This window comes from Mustela nigripes, chromosome 14, assembly GCF_022355385.1.
Source record: "Mustela nigripes isolate SB6536 chromosome 14, MUSNIG.SB6536, whole genome shotgun sequence".
In the NCBI taxonomy this organism is placed as follows: Eukaryota; Metazoa; Chordata; class Mammalia; order Carnivora; family Mustelidae; genus Mustela; species Mustela nigripes.
This window is the reverse complement of record NC_081570.1, coordinates 5,267,550-5,284,473: the sequence shown is the minus strand read 5'-3', so window position 1 is coordinate 5,284,473 and position 16,924 is coordinate 5,267,550. Positions and strand designations below refer to the sequence as shown.

The 16,924-nt window shown below is 50.4% G+C and overlaps 1 protein-coding gene across 1 annotated transcript; it reads left to right on the top strand.

Annotated features, from left to right (window-relative positions):
• ERRFI1 (ERBB receptor feedback inhibitor 1) lies at positions 1-14,266 on the top strand. Its single transcript, XM_059374756.1, has 4 exons — positions 1-138; positions 10,271-10,462; positions 10,572-10,648; positions 11,576-14,266. The coding sequence occupies exons 2-4, from the start codon at positions 10,341-10,343 to the stop codon at positions 12,733-12,735; spliced, it is 1,359 nt and encodes a 452-aa protein (XP_059230739.1). The 5' UTR covers positions 1-138; positions 10,271-10,340; the 3' UTR covers positions 12,736-14,266.
• The last annotated feature ends 2,658 nt before the right edge of the window (positions 14,267-16,924 follow it).

Below are 16,924 nucleotides of genomic sequence, written 5' to 3'. Positions count from 1 at the left end.
GGGAGTGCGAGTGGGGTGCGGCGGCCAGCGAGTGGCGAGGCGCCTGCGCGGTGTCCGGGCCCCTGAGCCCGCGGCGCTGAGCCAGCCGGGACGGACATGCGCGGGAGGGCGCCGTGGGGCAGCCGCGGCTCCGCGGGGGTAAGGGGCCTGCGGGCCGGGGGTGGGGTGGGGAGGGCGGCGCCGCCCCGCGCCCCCGCCCCTGCCGGGCCCCTGAGGCGGGCTGCGGGCGGCTCCCGACGCTGGGCGGGTCCCCGGGGTGCGGAGAGGGTCGCCGCGACGCGGAGTCTCCAGAGACGGACGGACAGACGGACGGACGGGGGATGGGGGGGCAGGGGTAGGGGCCGGTCCGGGGGCGCTGCGCGGGGGCGCGGGCTTCGAGGGCGGCCGGCCGGGGTCCTGCGCGGGTGAGGCTGGCGGCGGCCTCGGCGTCCCCCCTTCCACAATGGGGCTGCGCTGCCCCGGCGCGCACCGTGTGCTGGTCAGCCCTGTCCCAAAGGCTGTGCTGGGGGCTGGCCGGCCCGCGGCCCCTCTGCTCGGTCTCTCGGCGACGACGGTCGTCCCCGGTCAGGGCCCTTGAGTAATTCCGAGCCCCCCCCTCCTGTCTCAGAAACGCGATCCTTCGGTCGGAGCGTCCTAATTACTGTTTCCGAAGGAATGGGAGTGCAGAATTCTGTGTTCGGAACGTGGCTGCTTATTGGGTGTTTTTCGTGTGTCCGTGCGTGTGTATTTATATGTATATCACAGCCTCGTACAAATTAGATGACCTCTTAACCATGATTGGTGCTGTATCGGTGCTTCCTAAGTCTTTATTAGGATTTCGTCATTGCTTGAAAGGAACCAGTCTCTTACCTGATAAAAATATATATATATATGAATAGATTGTTAGTCATAAACTTAAGTGCAGTCAGAATAGACTGTAGCTTTAAAAGAGATGTGTTGGTGACTTTAGGTACACCTGCAACACAGGTAGGGCCGGACTGGTTTCTAAGCAACTGTCAGAGGTGAAGAAAGGTGAGGTTAAAATGCGTTTTTTTGTGTGTGGTTTTGTTTTGTTTTGTTTTTACCCCCCTGAAGAACAGTATTCTGCACGTTTTTCAGCTTTTATAAATCTGTAAGAATGCGAAGGGTGTGCATTTGTTGAGGATACTGAAACATTCGCCATGCCAAGTCTTGCTTTTTTTTAAAATTCCTCCCCCACCCCCCATTTCTGTAATATGGTTTTTTAATTTTTTTTTTAGATTTTATTTATTTATTTGACAGAGAGAGAGATCACAAGTACATAGAGAGACAGGCAGAGAGAGAGGGGGAAGCAGGATCCCTGCTGAGCAGAGAGCTTAACATGGGGCTTGATCCCAGGACCCTGGGATCATGACCTGAGCCGAAGGCGGAGGCATTAACCCACTGAGCCACCCAGGTGCCCCTGTAATATGGTTTTCAGCAAAGTTTTACTTAAACAGAGCAGAGACAGGAGGCCACCTACCCATTTCAGAAACTGACCAAATTTTGCTAAGCAAAGTAAAAGTTGGCTTCTTGCTCATTGTGCTGTGATTGGTTACCAGTAGGTACTGCTGTCTTTTCCAGTTATTAGCAGATTTGAAGAGAAGTATATACAGCTTTTAGCCTGAACTTCAGACACAATTTGTCAGCTCCTTCCTTCCACGCGGAGGCTTATTTTCAGCTGCCTGTCTCCGTGGTAGAAGGGGCTAGAGGTCCTGGGCTTAGGATTTTAACCTGGCATGTATTAGATTGTGAACTCCTTCAGGGCAGGAACTCTTCTGTACAGCTTCTATCTTGCGCAGCCTTGCACATAGTCGATGGTTGATAAATAATTGCATGGAAGCATATTTTGCATCTTAAAGCTCAGCAGGATTGGACCAGTCGCTGATAAGGGTGGGAAGCAAATCTTTCTTTATGGCTGTTATGAAATGTCTGAGTTACTCATATTTTCGACAGATACATAAAACTACTGTTTCAATGAATTGTGTCTCCTCCTTTCAGTTCACAATAGGCACTGGTCACTTTGCTCTGAGATTTAATTATACTGTAGACTTGAGTTTTTGTGTGAAAATGACTCTTAACTGCTGCTCCTCAGAAGGTGAACCAGATAATACTCCCTTTCAGCTAATACTAATGGTAGCTTTTAAAAGCAAGTTGCCTAAATTACAGGTACAATCTAACATGCTTGAAACTGACCTGAATGTCTGCATACCATCAGGTTGCTTTAGAAAGGTGAGCAGAGGAGGGAAAGGTGGTGCCAAGGGTAATTCCAGGAATTTGAATGTCATCAGCTCCCTCTGCCAGAGAAACAGCTCTGCTTTTAACCTCAATAAATTTGAATTGGTACCTCATCATCGGGATTCCTTTTGCATCTTTTGATGCTGGTGTTTGGCCATGCTTCAGAAAAGCTAACGAATAACCTCCTGGGTACTGGGTAAACAAGGTCAGCTGTGGCATTCGGGCGTAATTTGCACAGCATAAATGCGTGCTCTGTAAAGGTAGATAAAACTGGTGAGTTTCAGGGTTCTGAATGTTAGCTAGCATAATAGAGAAATTTGCTTTAAGACAGGGAAAAGTTAGTGTGGGACTCAGACTTCAGAAGGGGAAAAGGATTCTGTAATTTGGAATCATTGTTGATAGTTTAATCCAATTCCTCATACTATAAAATGGGGCACTTGAATCCTCCAAGCCTCAGTGGATATATTTGTAAAATATGGGGCTCTGGCTACGTGAGTTTTACTCCTTTAACGTTCCACAGTGACATGATTCAACATTTCAGGGGAAGCAGTAGGAGGGTAAGGATGAGAAGACATTGAAGTTCTCCTTGAAGACCCACAGAATATGAAACCTGGCCAGGTACAGATTATTTAAAATAATCTGTATTTTATATCCTCTTCGTGGAATGTTCCTCACATTCTTCTCATGGCTGCCTCTTTCTCATCTTTAAATTTCAGTTTAAAAAGTCACGTAGGGAGGCCTGCCCTAACTGCCCTTGTCAGTCCGGCCTCCCCACCCTGTCCTCCTGGGGACGTTCTCACAGTCTGAGACTGCTTGTCGTCAGAGACTGAGGCTTTCCCACACAGCAGCCACGTCTCCTTCACTACCATAGCATCTACTCCAGAATAAGCACTTGAGAACCGTTTGTGGAAATAACTCATCCTTGCCCTCTAAGAATTTGAGTGAAATCCTGTGCGTGGAGCTCCCGTTCCCATCTTAACGGGTGACTTGCACTGAGGTCTTGAGTGTTTTGCTTAGCCATCTCTGCATCAGTTTCCCCACTGATAAAGGAGAACATTAGAAAGAGAAGTGAGGTTGGGGTGCCTAGGTGCCTCAGTCAGCAAAGCATCTGACTCTTGATTTGGGGTCAGGGTTGTGAGATTGAGTCTCAAGTCTCCCCCTCCCATGGGGCACCACACTCAGCGGGGAGTCTGCTTGAGATTCTGTCTCTCCTCTGCCCCGCCTCTTACTCATGCTCTCTCTCTCAAATAAATAAAATCTTTAAATAAAAAAAAAAAAAAGAAAGAAGGAAAAGGAAGAACTGAGGTTTCTGCCTAGAATAAAGAGACCGTGGAGAGGAAAGGAGTGAAAGTGTAGCGGGGGAGTGCTGGATTAGAGCGCGGAAGAGCCGCGGAAGAGCCGCGGAAGAGCCTCGCTGGCCTTGCTGCCGGCAGGAAGGTGTTTGGCCTCACTTCCTCCTCAGCAGGCACAGAGTGTAATCCCTGCCTCCTCTGACAGGGATGTTGTGGGGATCAGGTGAGATGATGTGTCGGAAAGTACTTTGTAATTTATAGAGTGCTTTGCGAAGACAAGATACGCCATCATTCGATTCCAGACTAAAATGGAGCCTGATTATAATGGCATTACCGGGATCCATGCTGTGAGAGGATGTTAAAAGGAGGCCCCTTGGGTATCTGTAGGGACACCTGGGTAAAGACAGGCCCGTGTGATACCACGTATCGTGTTGTAGCGGGGTGTGTAGTGCTGGGGCATCAGTGTGTCCTCAAAAATTGAGGCTTGGAAACAATTGCTCCAAGTAGTCACAGAGTATAAAATTGATACCTTGACCACCCTTCCAGAGGATACACAGGCCAAATCTGCAATTTACAACTTTCATAGGAGGATTTAATGGAGTTGAAATAAAATAGGAACTTTCATAGTCTAAAGGTTACCCAAGAAAAACTATTACCAGGCAGCAAATCCCCAGAAAAGTCTGTCTGAGCCACCCTGAACGCAGGCCTTGTAGTGGGTCAGATCTTATTCCCAGTTAAGAGCCTGAGGGGCTCGGAGGGGCCGGTGGTGTGCACAGCAAGAGCCTGGCTTAAGTCTCCGGGCCCCACCGTTGACCTGGAGCGAGTTACTTAACTTGATGTGCCTGCAGTTCCTCAGCTGTAAATGAGGGTCATAATAGTAACCTGCCCCACAGGGTTGTTGAGAGGATTAAATAAGTTATACATCACTTAGAACAATGCCTGCCAGATAAGTTCCCAAGAATTAGTTTCTTTTTTGTACTGGTTTTATGTTCCTTGGAACAACCTGGTGTTACCCCATTGGGTGACTCCAGTGCTCGTTAAGTACATTTCAAGTTTCAAAGACTCCCTTCCCATCATTGGATTATTGTGCTCCTTGTTAAGATTAGAATAGAACCCACGTATTTTTTCCATTTGGAAATCTATTATGTGTATGTCTAAAAGGAATAATATTTTGCAATCCCGTGCATGTGTGTGGCTCCTGACCGTAGCATCTGTAGGAAGAGCACAAAGGACAAGAGCCTGTGTCCCTGCCGTGGTATCCTTCTGCCTGCGCGCGAAGGCCGCGTAGGACACCAAGTGAATCAAAAGGCTATTGATGACGATGGTCATGGAACGAATAGGTTTTTTGTTAGTTTGCTGTTTCTTAAAATACTCAGCTAGAAAATACTCTGAATTATTCCACAAATTATGTCACTCAGCTTTGCTTTTGACAGTCGGAAGATAAATTATTTTTCTTGTTGCCCCAGTTTTTACCACCTACAAGTGGACTGTTCCATGCTTGCCCACTGAAGGGCAGATGGATGCTGCCAGGGACGAGATATCCATCCTCACTCCACAGAGCAGCGTTGCCCTGGGTCCTGAAACCCTCGTGTTTACCTTGAATTCATGCAGAAGCATTTCAGTGACCTTTTTTCCCATAACTTAACATGAAAGATGTGAAGTCCTCTGTGCTCTTCATGTGAAGGCCATGCATGTGGAGGATGTAATGGAATGTAGCAGGGGATCGCCAAGGAAATTTCTGCCTGCCTCCCCCTTCCTTCCCCCAAATCATGGTCTGTTAGGGTGAAATCCAAGAAAAACCCTGAATTTGGGCCTTGGATTGTGAAGAGTCCTTTAATCAGTAAGTCTTCTCATGTTATTAGTCAAAGTGAAAATTCTGTAAAACAGCCACACTAGATGTTCAGTGTGTCAAATAGCTGAGCTGCTAAAGCTTAAGACATGAATCACAGTAAAAATGATGGGATTTTAGTTTTGTTTTAATATTCTCAAAGGTGATTATTTTAGGCATTTTCAGACTGAAGGTTAATGTGCAAGTGGTGGTTTCTGTGGGGAGGATCTAAAATCATTTTTTTTTAAATAAAAAATAAAATCATGGAATTTGTCACGTTCCAAAATCAGTTTTTGGTTTTTTGGTTTTGGTTTTTGCTTTTTAACAAATCTTGGCTCTGAATAGGATTATCTTCTATCTCTTTTGTTAAGGATATAGTCGTGTAGGTGGTTGTTAAATAAGGTTGAAAAGACCATTTATCACCCTGAATAAACAGAAATCAGGTTCTAAAACCAGATTGAAAGAAGGAAATTACATCACACTTTTAAATAAGGAAGCACTGGGCAGAACTGGGTGAGTTGTATGACAAAAATGTGCCCCTCCTCCTCTTGGGGATTGCTTTTGAGATTTATTAATGAGATCTGCTGGAAGGTAAGCACATCTAGGTTACAGTCTTAAGGTAGCCTGGTTTAAAAAAAAAAAAAAGTTTCAAAGTGACTTTCCTCAATGTAAAGGCATGTGATTTCATTTTAATAACGCATCTGTGGTATGCTTTTTGGTGTAGCCTTTTTTGGTTTTGTTTAAGGAAAGTGACCTTAACTTTAGCAACAAGAACAGTAAGTGCAGAAGGAATAGTGTGGAAGAGAAGGTGAAATTCATTATTTTCAGAAAGCTCTCCCCCGGGTGCTTAAGGTGAATGTATAGTAATAGAAACCAACTGAGAAAGTTACATTGTTAATCACTTAAGCTTAGAGTTTTCACCCAGTCTGTATACTGTCCACTTCGGATTTTGGAAGTCAATGAAATGAGAATCCCTTGCCTGCTTCTTACCTAAATTTGTCACATTATCGGGAGGTGTCAGCCCATGTTAGGTTTATCCCTTAGTTCTTCATTGATTTACAGGAAACATGAGTCTGTCATGTCATTATTTTTTTTAGAAGTGAGATGACTTTTTTCTCAATACCCGTTTAGTAAATATTTATCAGAAATGTGTGATACCAGGATCTACACAGCAGGTGGGGAAAGTCCCCAAAGATTTGGAGGATGGGCAAGAAGACACAAAATAACCCAAGAACATGGGGACCCTGTGCCGGCTTTTCAGTAGGGAGCCAGGTAGTGGACAAGGTGGTGTGACAGATGGCCTCCAAGGAAAAGGTGCATTCTAACAGAGATGAGGGAAAAGAGAAGCAGGAGCTTGAAAAAGGTGGGTCAGGGCCTGCCTTGTTAGAGAGGCCTTACGTCCAGCCTGCAGAGCCTTACTTTAGAAGCCTCTGAAGATTGGAAGATCTGAATTTGCTCTCCAGTTCAGGAATACGGATCTGGTTCTGGTGTGTGGGGTGGATCAGGTATTCTCAGACCCAGGAAGGAAGGGAGGCTTGAGAGCAGGACAGAAGCAGGCAGTGGAACTGGGCGATCGAATGTGCATCGGTCCTGGCTCAGGTTATGAAAAATGGTGCCTGTGGGGGAAGCGGCATCCTGGCAGACCCTGAACTGGTTTGGGAAGGGGGCGGGGGTGTGAAGTAAGTGACAGGAGTTTGGTTTGTAGTGTTGCAGATGCCAGAGGGCCCTCCAAGTGGAAAGATAATCACCAGACAATAGGAAATGCAAAGTGGAAGCTTGAGTCGGGGCTGGAGTCAAGACTCAGGAGATGGAGGAGTTGTCTTGTCATAGTAGAAGTAGATCCAAACTCCAGGAGCGGGGTGGGGGAGGGGGAGTTGCAGGGAGAGCAAAGCAGAGGACGGCTGCAAGAAACAGATGGTTTCAGGGGGTACTACTTTTTGTCTTGAACTTTAAAAAAAGTGAGGTTAGTAGGAAACAGTTCACATCTGGGATTGGTATTTAACTGCACTTCTGACACACTGAAAAGGCTAAAGATTAGTTGATGAATTTTAGGGAAGTTCTTTTGCCCAAGGTCATTCCGATCCTGTTGGACACCGCACTGCCTCGGTTCACATCCGCTCTCATAGTTTGCATTTCATAACAGAATGCTGTCTTGTGCTGAGAGATGCTGATTTCCCCACCTAGGGCTGTTCTTGCAGTTGCTTGCCTCCTGAGCTGTCAGGGAGAGCTGGCTTTACAGTTGACACAGAAACAAAATTTGAAACACTTGAGCATTAGTGAAATGTCACTGGACTGTGGGTTTCTTTTTAACTTGAGCTTGGCCAGGCGGCTGATCTCCCCCCCGCACCCTCCAAACCCAGGAGGTTATGTACTGCAGACTTGGGAGCTTTGAGAAAGGCGTGGAAGAGTTGTAGGTGGCTGGCATTCCCAGGAGCATGCCAAAAACATTTGCTTCCAAACCTACAGCATGTCACCCTTCCTGGGCCTATCGTTGGAAGTTATTTTCCGAACGAGAACATGCAGTTATGTTTCCCTCCTGGCTTCCCCCAAGCAAGCAAGTAGGAAGTTCGGACAGTTTCATAACACGTCCCATTCACAATTCCCCATTGAAATGTAGAGGCAGGTCACCTTCTATGAATACACAAAGACACTATTGTGGTCAGAAGTGAGCTGGCTTAGTGAACACAATTCTTTTTATACTAAAAAAATTTTTTTCTTAAGAAAGCTAACAAGTAGGTGATGGAAACAATGAATAAAAAATAACTTTCTAGAACGTATACATAATTTGGAGGGGCTGCCGAAATGTGAGTTTAGAATTCCGAGGCCATTCCAGCAGAGGCGATAGTTACACAATCATTCTGTTGAAAGCTAAGATTTAGATGGCATTAGGAGGCTGACACGCAGTAATTACGAGGAGCACTTGCTGGCCTGCAGACAGGTGGGGGTTGGGCCTCCAGAAACCCCCGCAGCATTTTCCTGTAATCTGGATGAGCGATCTCTAAACGTGTGCTTTCAAACTACTTAAATACCATATTCTTCTTCCTATCTTGGCCTTTCATTTTTACATCACCACAGATACTTTCCCTGTGGTCTTGCCTGAGCTTGTTGGGTGCTGGGGGGCGGGGAAGTATCACATGCCACAAGGCCAGGCGCCCAGAGGGAGTACCGAGCAGTGTGTTCTAAAAAATGTTGTTGTTGTTAATTTTCTATAGCTCTCCTTAATCCAGGTAAAATAAATGTGCTTTTCATTTTAAGCCTCTGAGGACCAAAACCAAAAAATAAGGTCTCCTGATAACTTGGGTTTCTTAAATGGTGGGGTTCTCCGCCCCCCCCATTCTTCTTAACAGTATGTCTTTGAGAGACTCATCATAGGAAAAGAAAGCTTGACTATTTGAAATAATATTTGAAAGCTACTTAAGTCTCTGCCTCATGTATCAGAGCAGCTGGCTTTGGGAGAGTAAAAAGCCGAGGATCAGTAATGGCCCCATCTTCACTTTGTTTCCAAAACATTACTGTCTCTCCATTTCTTTTTGCATGAACAACAGTAAGCACTTACAGAGTGTTTTTTAGATCTGTAGCTAAAAAAAAAAAAAAAAAAAAAAAAGACCCCTGTACATTCCTTGTACAGGAATCCTCATATCCCTGTACGTTCAGTTGACCCTGACCGTGGTAAAAAGGAGATGGTAGGGTCTGGTCGTTCCACTGCAACTAGCAGTCACTTGCTGATGTTCCACGTAGTGATGAGTGATGATTGCGACCTAGCCTCTTTCCTGGACTCCCAGTCTAGTGGGTGACAGATCTGTCCCTGAAACAGAGGACATGTGAACCCCCTCCTCCGTCCCCCAGAACGCCCCAGGTCCTCAGCATACCCCCCGGCTCTGGGCAGCCACACGTGCATGCTCTGGGGCACTAGAGCATTACGAAGCGTCTGTGCTCATCCCAGAAGGGGTCAGTGTTACACAGAGTTGACAGATCATATCCTAGTGTCTCAAAGAAAAAAAAGCCTCAACTTTAAGGAAGCATGAAGATGCCAAGAAAGCAGAGCCAGATGCTAGAAGACTCCTCCAGCAAGAAGGTGTGGGGGGAGCTACTGGTTGACCCTAGACACGGTGCACCTGCTGAGGGACATTGAGGAACTGCTCACATTAAGAAACTGCTAGATTAAGAAAAGGCACTTACTTAGCCTCTGTCATCCTTGCCTTGCAGGAGGCAAGGCATGAAGCAGAAGGCACTTGGTACAGAATGTGAAGAATGTGCCTTTAAGTTTGTCTTTCAAAGGGAGGAGGAAGCTGTCCCAGGCCTCTGCTGAAGCCCATAACCTTGCAGAACTTGATTTTTACAGGATAATGGAAATTAGGATCCTCCTATCTAGCAATTTCTTTATTCTCAAAGAGGTGGTAACTGGAGAATTTGTCCTCCAGGGGCCAACCCTGAACTACAGAATCCAAACAAATGCTAGGTCGTGGGGAGGTCTGCTGCCACCATAGGCTCTCCTGTTCAGTAAGCCTTGGGTTTTAGTGAATGTCAGTTCTGCGGGATTGAATACAGTGATTTCTGAAATGACCTTGTTGGCTTGGGGGACAGGGAGCTCCTCATGCTTCGGGAAGTGAGCAAGATTTATCCTGCAGCTGTTGGGCTGCAGTGGGAGATGGATCGCTATGGATTATTCCTCACTTTGCCGAAAGCATGCAGTGCTTTGATTAGTACCTCCCCCTCTCCCAGTTGCTCAGAGTGACCACGTTTGAGTAGTGCCATGACCATGAGAAGTAAGGGTGAGTTTGTGCAAGAGGTTGCGATCGAGTGAACGTCTATGCAGTTTTCTGTCCCAAATGCCCCCGGATTCTCTAATATTAGCTCTCTCTGGGTATTTCCGAATTGTTTGTTCACCCGGCTCTTTTCTGTCGCCCCTGCGCAGGGAATGCAGGCTACTGGTTGACCGCAGATCCCTCAGCCTCAAGCGTGGAGACCTCCCAGAGTAAGACACCATGTCCACGGCAGGAGTTGCTGCTCAGGAGATTAGAGTCCCATTAAAAACTGGATATCTGCACGATGGCCAAGCCATGAGGACCGTGAGGACCTGCTGGGGCGGCCGCAGTGAGTTTGAAAAGTAAGCGCAGGACAGAAGGGCCTGAGAAGTCTAAGCCCTGGTGTTCCGGTGAGCTGGAGGCTGGGACGGCTCCTTGTGAGTGACCAAGATGTTTTTCCTTTCCTTTCAGTCACTTTTTGAACATTGACCCGATCACGATGGCCTACAGCCTCAACTCCACGGCCCAGGAGCACCTCGCGTCTCTCGGTACATGTCCCCGAAACGCGGTTGGGGGGGGCGAGGGCGGCGGGTGCTTGCGGGGGGCGAGGGCCTGGGGCTGGGCCGGCTGGTCCTGCAGCTCCGCGCCGGCGTCAGGAAGCCGCCCGAGCCTGGTGGCAGCCGGCGCCGAAGAGAGCCGCCCGAGCCCGGCTCTCCAGCCCCTGCCTTCCTCCGGAGTCGGCGGGGCCCTGACGAGACCCGTCTGTGGAAGCAGGACCCTCCACAGTCGCTGACGTGGCCCCAGCTCTGGTCCACACGTAGCTTGCAGAGACCTCGGAGACCCGTCCTCTCCCTCACGAGTGTCGCGCACGCATCCGTGGGCGAGCAATCGTGTCCGTGGGGACGAGAGACTGAGGAAAGCGTGTGACGTGCCGCCCGGCACTTGTGCCGCGGACACTGCGCTCCTTAGATTGCTGTCAGGGGCTCCGAGCCCAGCACGGGCAGGTCTGCGCGCCCCTGACGTCCCACTGGGCTGCCGGTGCCGCCCCGGTGTCGCCCGACGCGGCCCTCGCCTGCCTCGCGTCGCCGCCGCTCCTTCCGCGGCCGGGCCGGTGTGGCGCGGCCCTCCGGAAAGGACACGCTGCTCGTGGTCTGCGAGGCTCGCGCGCGTCACCCAACCTGCCGCCGACTGCGGGGTGTGTGGCCGTGCCCCCCGCGCACGGCCGGGGCAGATGGACCCGATGACGTGCCCTTTGAAGCAGGTCCCGTGTGGCCGCCAACTGGCGCCTCGTCGGCCCGCGGCTGTCCCCAGGGTGTTCTCGGCGGCACCGTCGCGCATGCGCTGCCTCAGCAGAGAGCCGAGAGCCGCGGGCGCGGGGGTCGGGGTGGGGGGGCCTCGGCCTGGGGCGGCGCGGGGGGGGGGGGGGCGGCCCGTCGCGCGGGCGGCCCCTTCCCGACGCGTCTGGTTGGCTGCAGGGCACGCGGCGACGCCTGCGGCGAGGGACGGCCCCGCCCAGAAGCCCAGCCTGGCCGCGCTGGTCATCCCGCCGGGCGAAGACGGCGCGCAGCGAGGAGAGGAGCGCGTGGTGTGCGGTTTGCGGCGGCTCTCGGTGAACGGGCTGTGCGCGTCCCCCCCGCTCACCCCCGGGAGGAGCCCCCCGTCCCCCTTCCCCTGCGCGGCCCTCTGCGACCGGGGCTCGCGGCCGCTCCCGCCGCTGCCCATCTCGGAGGACCTCGCCCTGGACGAGGCCGACTGCGAGGTGGAGTTCCTCACCAGCTCGGACACCGACCTGCTCCTGCGAGACTGCGCGCTCTCCGGCTTCAGATACGACGTCCCCGGCCGGCGCAGCTTCCGCGGGTGTGGACAGATCAACTACGCGTACTTCGACACCCCGGCGGTCTCCGCGGCCGACCTCAGCCAGGCGCCCGAGCCGCACGGCGCGGTGCAGAGTTCAAATCCTCCCCCGCCCCAGAGCCACCGGAGACTGCGACGGTCGCATTCGGGACCGGCCGGGTCCTTCAACAAGCCCGCCATAAGGGTGTCCAGCTACATACACAGAGCTTCTCCCAACTCAGACGAAGACAAACCCGAGGTGCCCCCCAGGGTCCCCATACCTCCCCGGCCCGTGAAGCCGGATTACAGAAGGTGGTCAGCAGAGGTTACTTCCAGCACCTACAGTGACGAAGACAGGCCTCCCAAAGTGCCGCCGAGAGAACCTTTATCCCGCAGTAACTCGCGCACACCCAGCCCCAAGAGCCTCCCGTCTTACCTCAACGGGGTCATGCCTCCCACGCAGAGCTTCGCCCCCGACCCCAAGTACGTCAGCAGCAAGGCTCTGCAGAGACAGAACAGCGAAGGATCTGCCAATAAGGTTCCCTGCATTCTGCCCATTATCGAAAATGGGAAGAAGGTCAGCTCGACGCATTATTACCTACTACCTGAGAGACCCCCGTACCTGGACAAATATGAAAAGTTTTTTCGGGAAGCAGAAGAAACACACACAGGCCCCCAACCCCAGCCCCTGTCTGCTGACTGCGGTGTCATCCCAGCCGCAGACAAACCGGATCCAAAAACAAAACTGGACCTCGGTGGCCACATGAAGCGCAAACACTTGTCCTATGTGGTTTCTCCTTAGGTTCTGCGGTCGTGGTTCAGCAGGGGCTCCCTGGGAGCAGATGGTTGGCAAGCCACTCTCCCATTCAGTGGAGATTCACGGGGAGTGTTCCAGATCGCAGAGCAGAATAGCTGAACCCTCCGTCTTAGAGAGAGGGTCAGAGCAGCCACCAGGCGCCCTCAGGCTGGGAAGCCCTGATTTTGTTGGCGTTGCAGAAAAGTCTGTTCCAGCCTAGAACGGAAAGCTGTGCCGGCGGGGAGGGAAGGCTGGGGAACCTTCGATGTGTGTATACATTAGAGACCTATAGAAGCCTGTGTGGCAGCCACGGGCCGTAGTCACGGGATAACCAATTAGTTGCTACCTTAGAGTAACATGTATTCGGAATGTTAAAACAAGCTGGAGGACGACTCCTGACTGAAAATTGAGCAAATGGAAAGAAAACACAGTATTGTTTAGATCAGAATCATTAAAAAAACAAAAAACAGTAAACAACCAAAAAAAAAAACAAAAACCATTTTTGCTTAGTCAGTTTGAAAGGATCTGGCTCTCGGGCCCATGAAGTTCTGTCTCCTTTATTTCTGCAAACAGTCTGTGCCACTGAGGGCGGGGCCCACATCTGTCCCGTCGCCCTTCCTGCCCAGTTTAAAAATCGTCCCGAGGCCTGGGTCCCTCCAGTTTGCCTTCTGCTCCGTTGAGGGGAGGTTGGCAGTGTGCTTGGCAGCCATGTTCTCACCTGTGCACATGTCTCACACTTTGACAAATGAGAAGGTTCCAGAATCCATAAATCATTTTTCCTGACAGTTCCTGCTCTGTTCTGCCCACTAGCGTGGCCCATCGTAGCACGGGCCTCGCAGCTGCGGAAGGAGGGCAGGTTCAGGTCCTGTGGAGAAGCAGACCGTTTGCCCGTGGTCAGGAAGTCAGTTTTAAGCAATCGTGAAACAGCTGTGTGACTGAGAGTCACTGGGAGCATGTGTTGTGGTTTTGTGTTGGTGTTTTGTTGTTTGTTTGTTTTTTTAAGATTGTATTAATACACAAATACAGCACAAGCTGGCCTTGTGTTGCTGGTTCCTATTCAGTATTTCCCGGGGATTGTTTGCTTTTTGAGTGAAACACTTGTGACCAAGAGCACAGTATGTCTTAATGGCACAGGTCACATCAGCATCTTCCTGCTTCTGGGACCGTCCCGATTGGCTGCTTCACCCCGACTCAGTGAGACCTGTCACGTGCGCTGGGGCTTCCACACGCTTCGAGGTGTGGATCTTGTAGAGACAAGCACAAAAGAGAAGGTGCTCACTAACAGAGGTACATTACTACAATGTTCTCTTAACAGTTCAACAAGCTGTTTACAGTTTAAACTGCTGAATGATAAGATTTGAGCTATTTAAAGCTTATATTTTAGTATGAACTAAATGAAGGTTAAGACATGCTTTAGAAAAAATGCACTGATTTCTGCATTATGTGTACAGTGTTGGACAAAGGATTTTATTCATTTCTGTTGCATTATTTTGAATATTGTCTTTTCATTTTAATAAAGTTATAATACTATTTATGACACCGTTAACAATGTTCTTGCCTAAAGTCTTATAAAAGTTGATGTCTCAAGTACGTTGACAAGCATTGCCATCTCTAAGCACAAGGGAAGCTTTTTCATGGCTTCCTAAGTGCTTGAAATTTACCATCATTCCCTAAAATAAAAGTAATTTGAGCGACTGATAATTGAATCTTAGAGACATGCACAGTGCAAGCGGGCTGTTTGTTTTCACCTTTAACAGTTCAGAGAGGGGGCTTGGGCTGATGCTGGGCCTGCTGTGGAGGGGCCTGCCTATCACGGGGCACATACGGAAGAGACTTGATGTGACTCACAATGAGTTTCAGGATTAGGTCCGGATCATTGTGGGCCCTTTGGGAAGCTCTGCTTCCTGTCTGACATGAGGCCACCAGAGAAACCCCAGCCTGCCCAGGCCTCGCGGAGAGGACAGCCATGCTTTTCCCGGCTTCTCTGCACAGGAGGAAGCTAGGCCACTGGGTGTGTGAGGGCACCTCTCCAGCCCCGTGGGTCCCTATGCTCAGCTCTCCCCTCTCCTGGGCCCTGTAGCCAAAACCCAGTCACTCTCACCCCTCCATGGCTCCTGGGCAATGGTGAAGCTCTCCGTAACCTTGACCGAGCCCCTGCTTGTGCTGGTATCCTTCAGAGTACCAGGGCTCTGAGGTCAGTGAGCCGGGCTGGGAGTCCACCTCCACCTCTGCCTAATTATGTGTCGGGAAGATTCTTAACGTCTCTGTCCTTGGGTAAAATTAGCATCCTGATACCCGTGATAGGGAATTTCTGTGGCAACCGTGTATGAACCCTTGGCAGCCAGTAGGTGCATGGCCTTCGTGATCATTGGTTACTGTGCCCTGACAGGTGTTATTTCGGATACTTTACAGACCAGGAAATCGGCTGAGGGAGTTGGTTCAGCAGACATTGGCTAGAATTTAGAAGCCTGCCTTCTAGAATTTAAAGCAGTCCCTAATTATGGTTTGCGGTGAGCGCCACCAAGGAGTGAACAGTGTGGAAGGTAACAAAGGGGCTGGACTCTAATGTGATAAAATGGAAGGGTCGGACTCTAAGGCGAAGGAGGTGGAGGAAACAGGGACGAAAAGCCGAGGAAACACCTGTGAGCCTCTGAGGCTGGAAAGAAAAGGCTGGCATCTTCCATGAGCCAGAAGTTGTGGCCACAGGAGGATGGACTCTGGGCAAGGTAGTGACCACTTAAAGATCTAGGTAAGGGAGCGACAGGACTTATCTTAAGAAGATGACAGTGCGGGGGCGCCTAGGTGGCTCAGTGGGTCAAATAAAGCTTCTGCCTTCGGCTCAGGTCATAATCCCAGGGTCCTGGTATCGAGCCTGGCATCAGGATCTTTGCTCAGCGGGGAGCCTGCTTCCCCCCCCTCCTGTCTCTGCCTGCCTCTCTGACTGCTTGTGATCTCTGTCAAATAAATAAATAAAATCTTAAAAAAAAAAAAAAAAAAAAGATGACAATGGCTATTGTATGGGGAACAGATTGGAGAGAAGCCAAGGGGAATGTGGGGCTCCAGACCGGGAGGTGTCGGGACCTGGAGAGACAAGGGGCCAGGGGAGATGTCAGGCCTGGAGATGGAGAAAACCAACTTTGAGAGATCCTTTGAGGTAGAAGCAGCAGCTTGAAGACCTTGGGTGGGATGAGCTCAGGGCGTGTAGCTCCAGCCCTCCACTCCCACCCTAACCCCCTCTGTGAGCTCCACCAGCCCCTAGGGGTGCCAGGACGACCCAGGAGAGGTAAATAGAGCACTCCCACTGATCTTTGCGGACATCTATTTTTTGCCTCTTTTCTTCCCCCTTCCATTGCCTTTCCTTGTATTGTGGTCAAGACCACCTTTTTTTTTTTTTTTTTCTTAAAGATTTTATTTATTTGACAGACATGGATCACAAGTAGGCAGAGAGGCAGGCAGAGGGGGGAGGAAGCAGGCTCCCTGCTGAGCAGAAAGCCCAATGCGGGGCTCGATCCCAGGACCCTGGGATCATGACCTGAGCCAAAGGCAGAGGCTTTAACCCACTGAGCAAGCCAGGCACCCCCCCTTCTTTTTTTAAGATTTATTTTATTTTAGAGAGAGCACGTGGGCATGGAGGGGAGAGGAGCAGTGGGAGAGAGAGAGAGAGAGAGAACCTCAAGCAGACTCCCTGCTGAGCGCAGAGCCTAAGGTGGGGCTCAATCTCACAACGGCCAGACCATGACCTGAGCCGAAATCAAGAGTCGGCCACTCAGCCGACGGAGCTACCCACGCGCCCCAAGCATCCACATTTGCTTCCCTCTGAACCTTCGCGTTTTTCCTTGATTTTGCAAGAAGGCTTTTCCCTACTTTCCATTTGATCAGTGGCCGACCAAATGCGTGCGCCACTGAAACTCAGTGAGAGCAGAAGCTCGATCCTCCCGCCGCGCCCCGAGCCAGCCGAGCTCCGGCAGTTCTCCCGGCCCCAGCTGGCCCTGGCCTGCGCTCTGAGCTGTTGCCACAGCCCAGCAGGAGCAATGAGCTGGCAGCGGCTGCTGGACACACTGTGAACGGGCAGGTACTATCTAGCGACAAAGTGTGTTGGTAAAGTCGGGGAACGGGGGCTCTGGTCAACCTCCCACCTCCGATACGAAGGATTCCCTCAGCTTCCCCTAGCCCCGCTGTCCCCTCAACGTGAGAC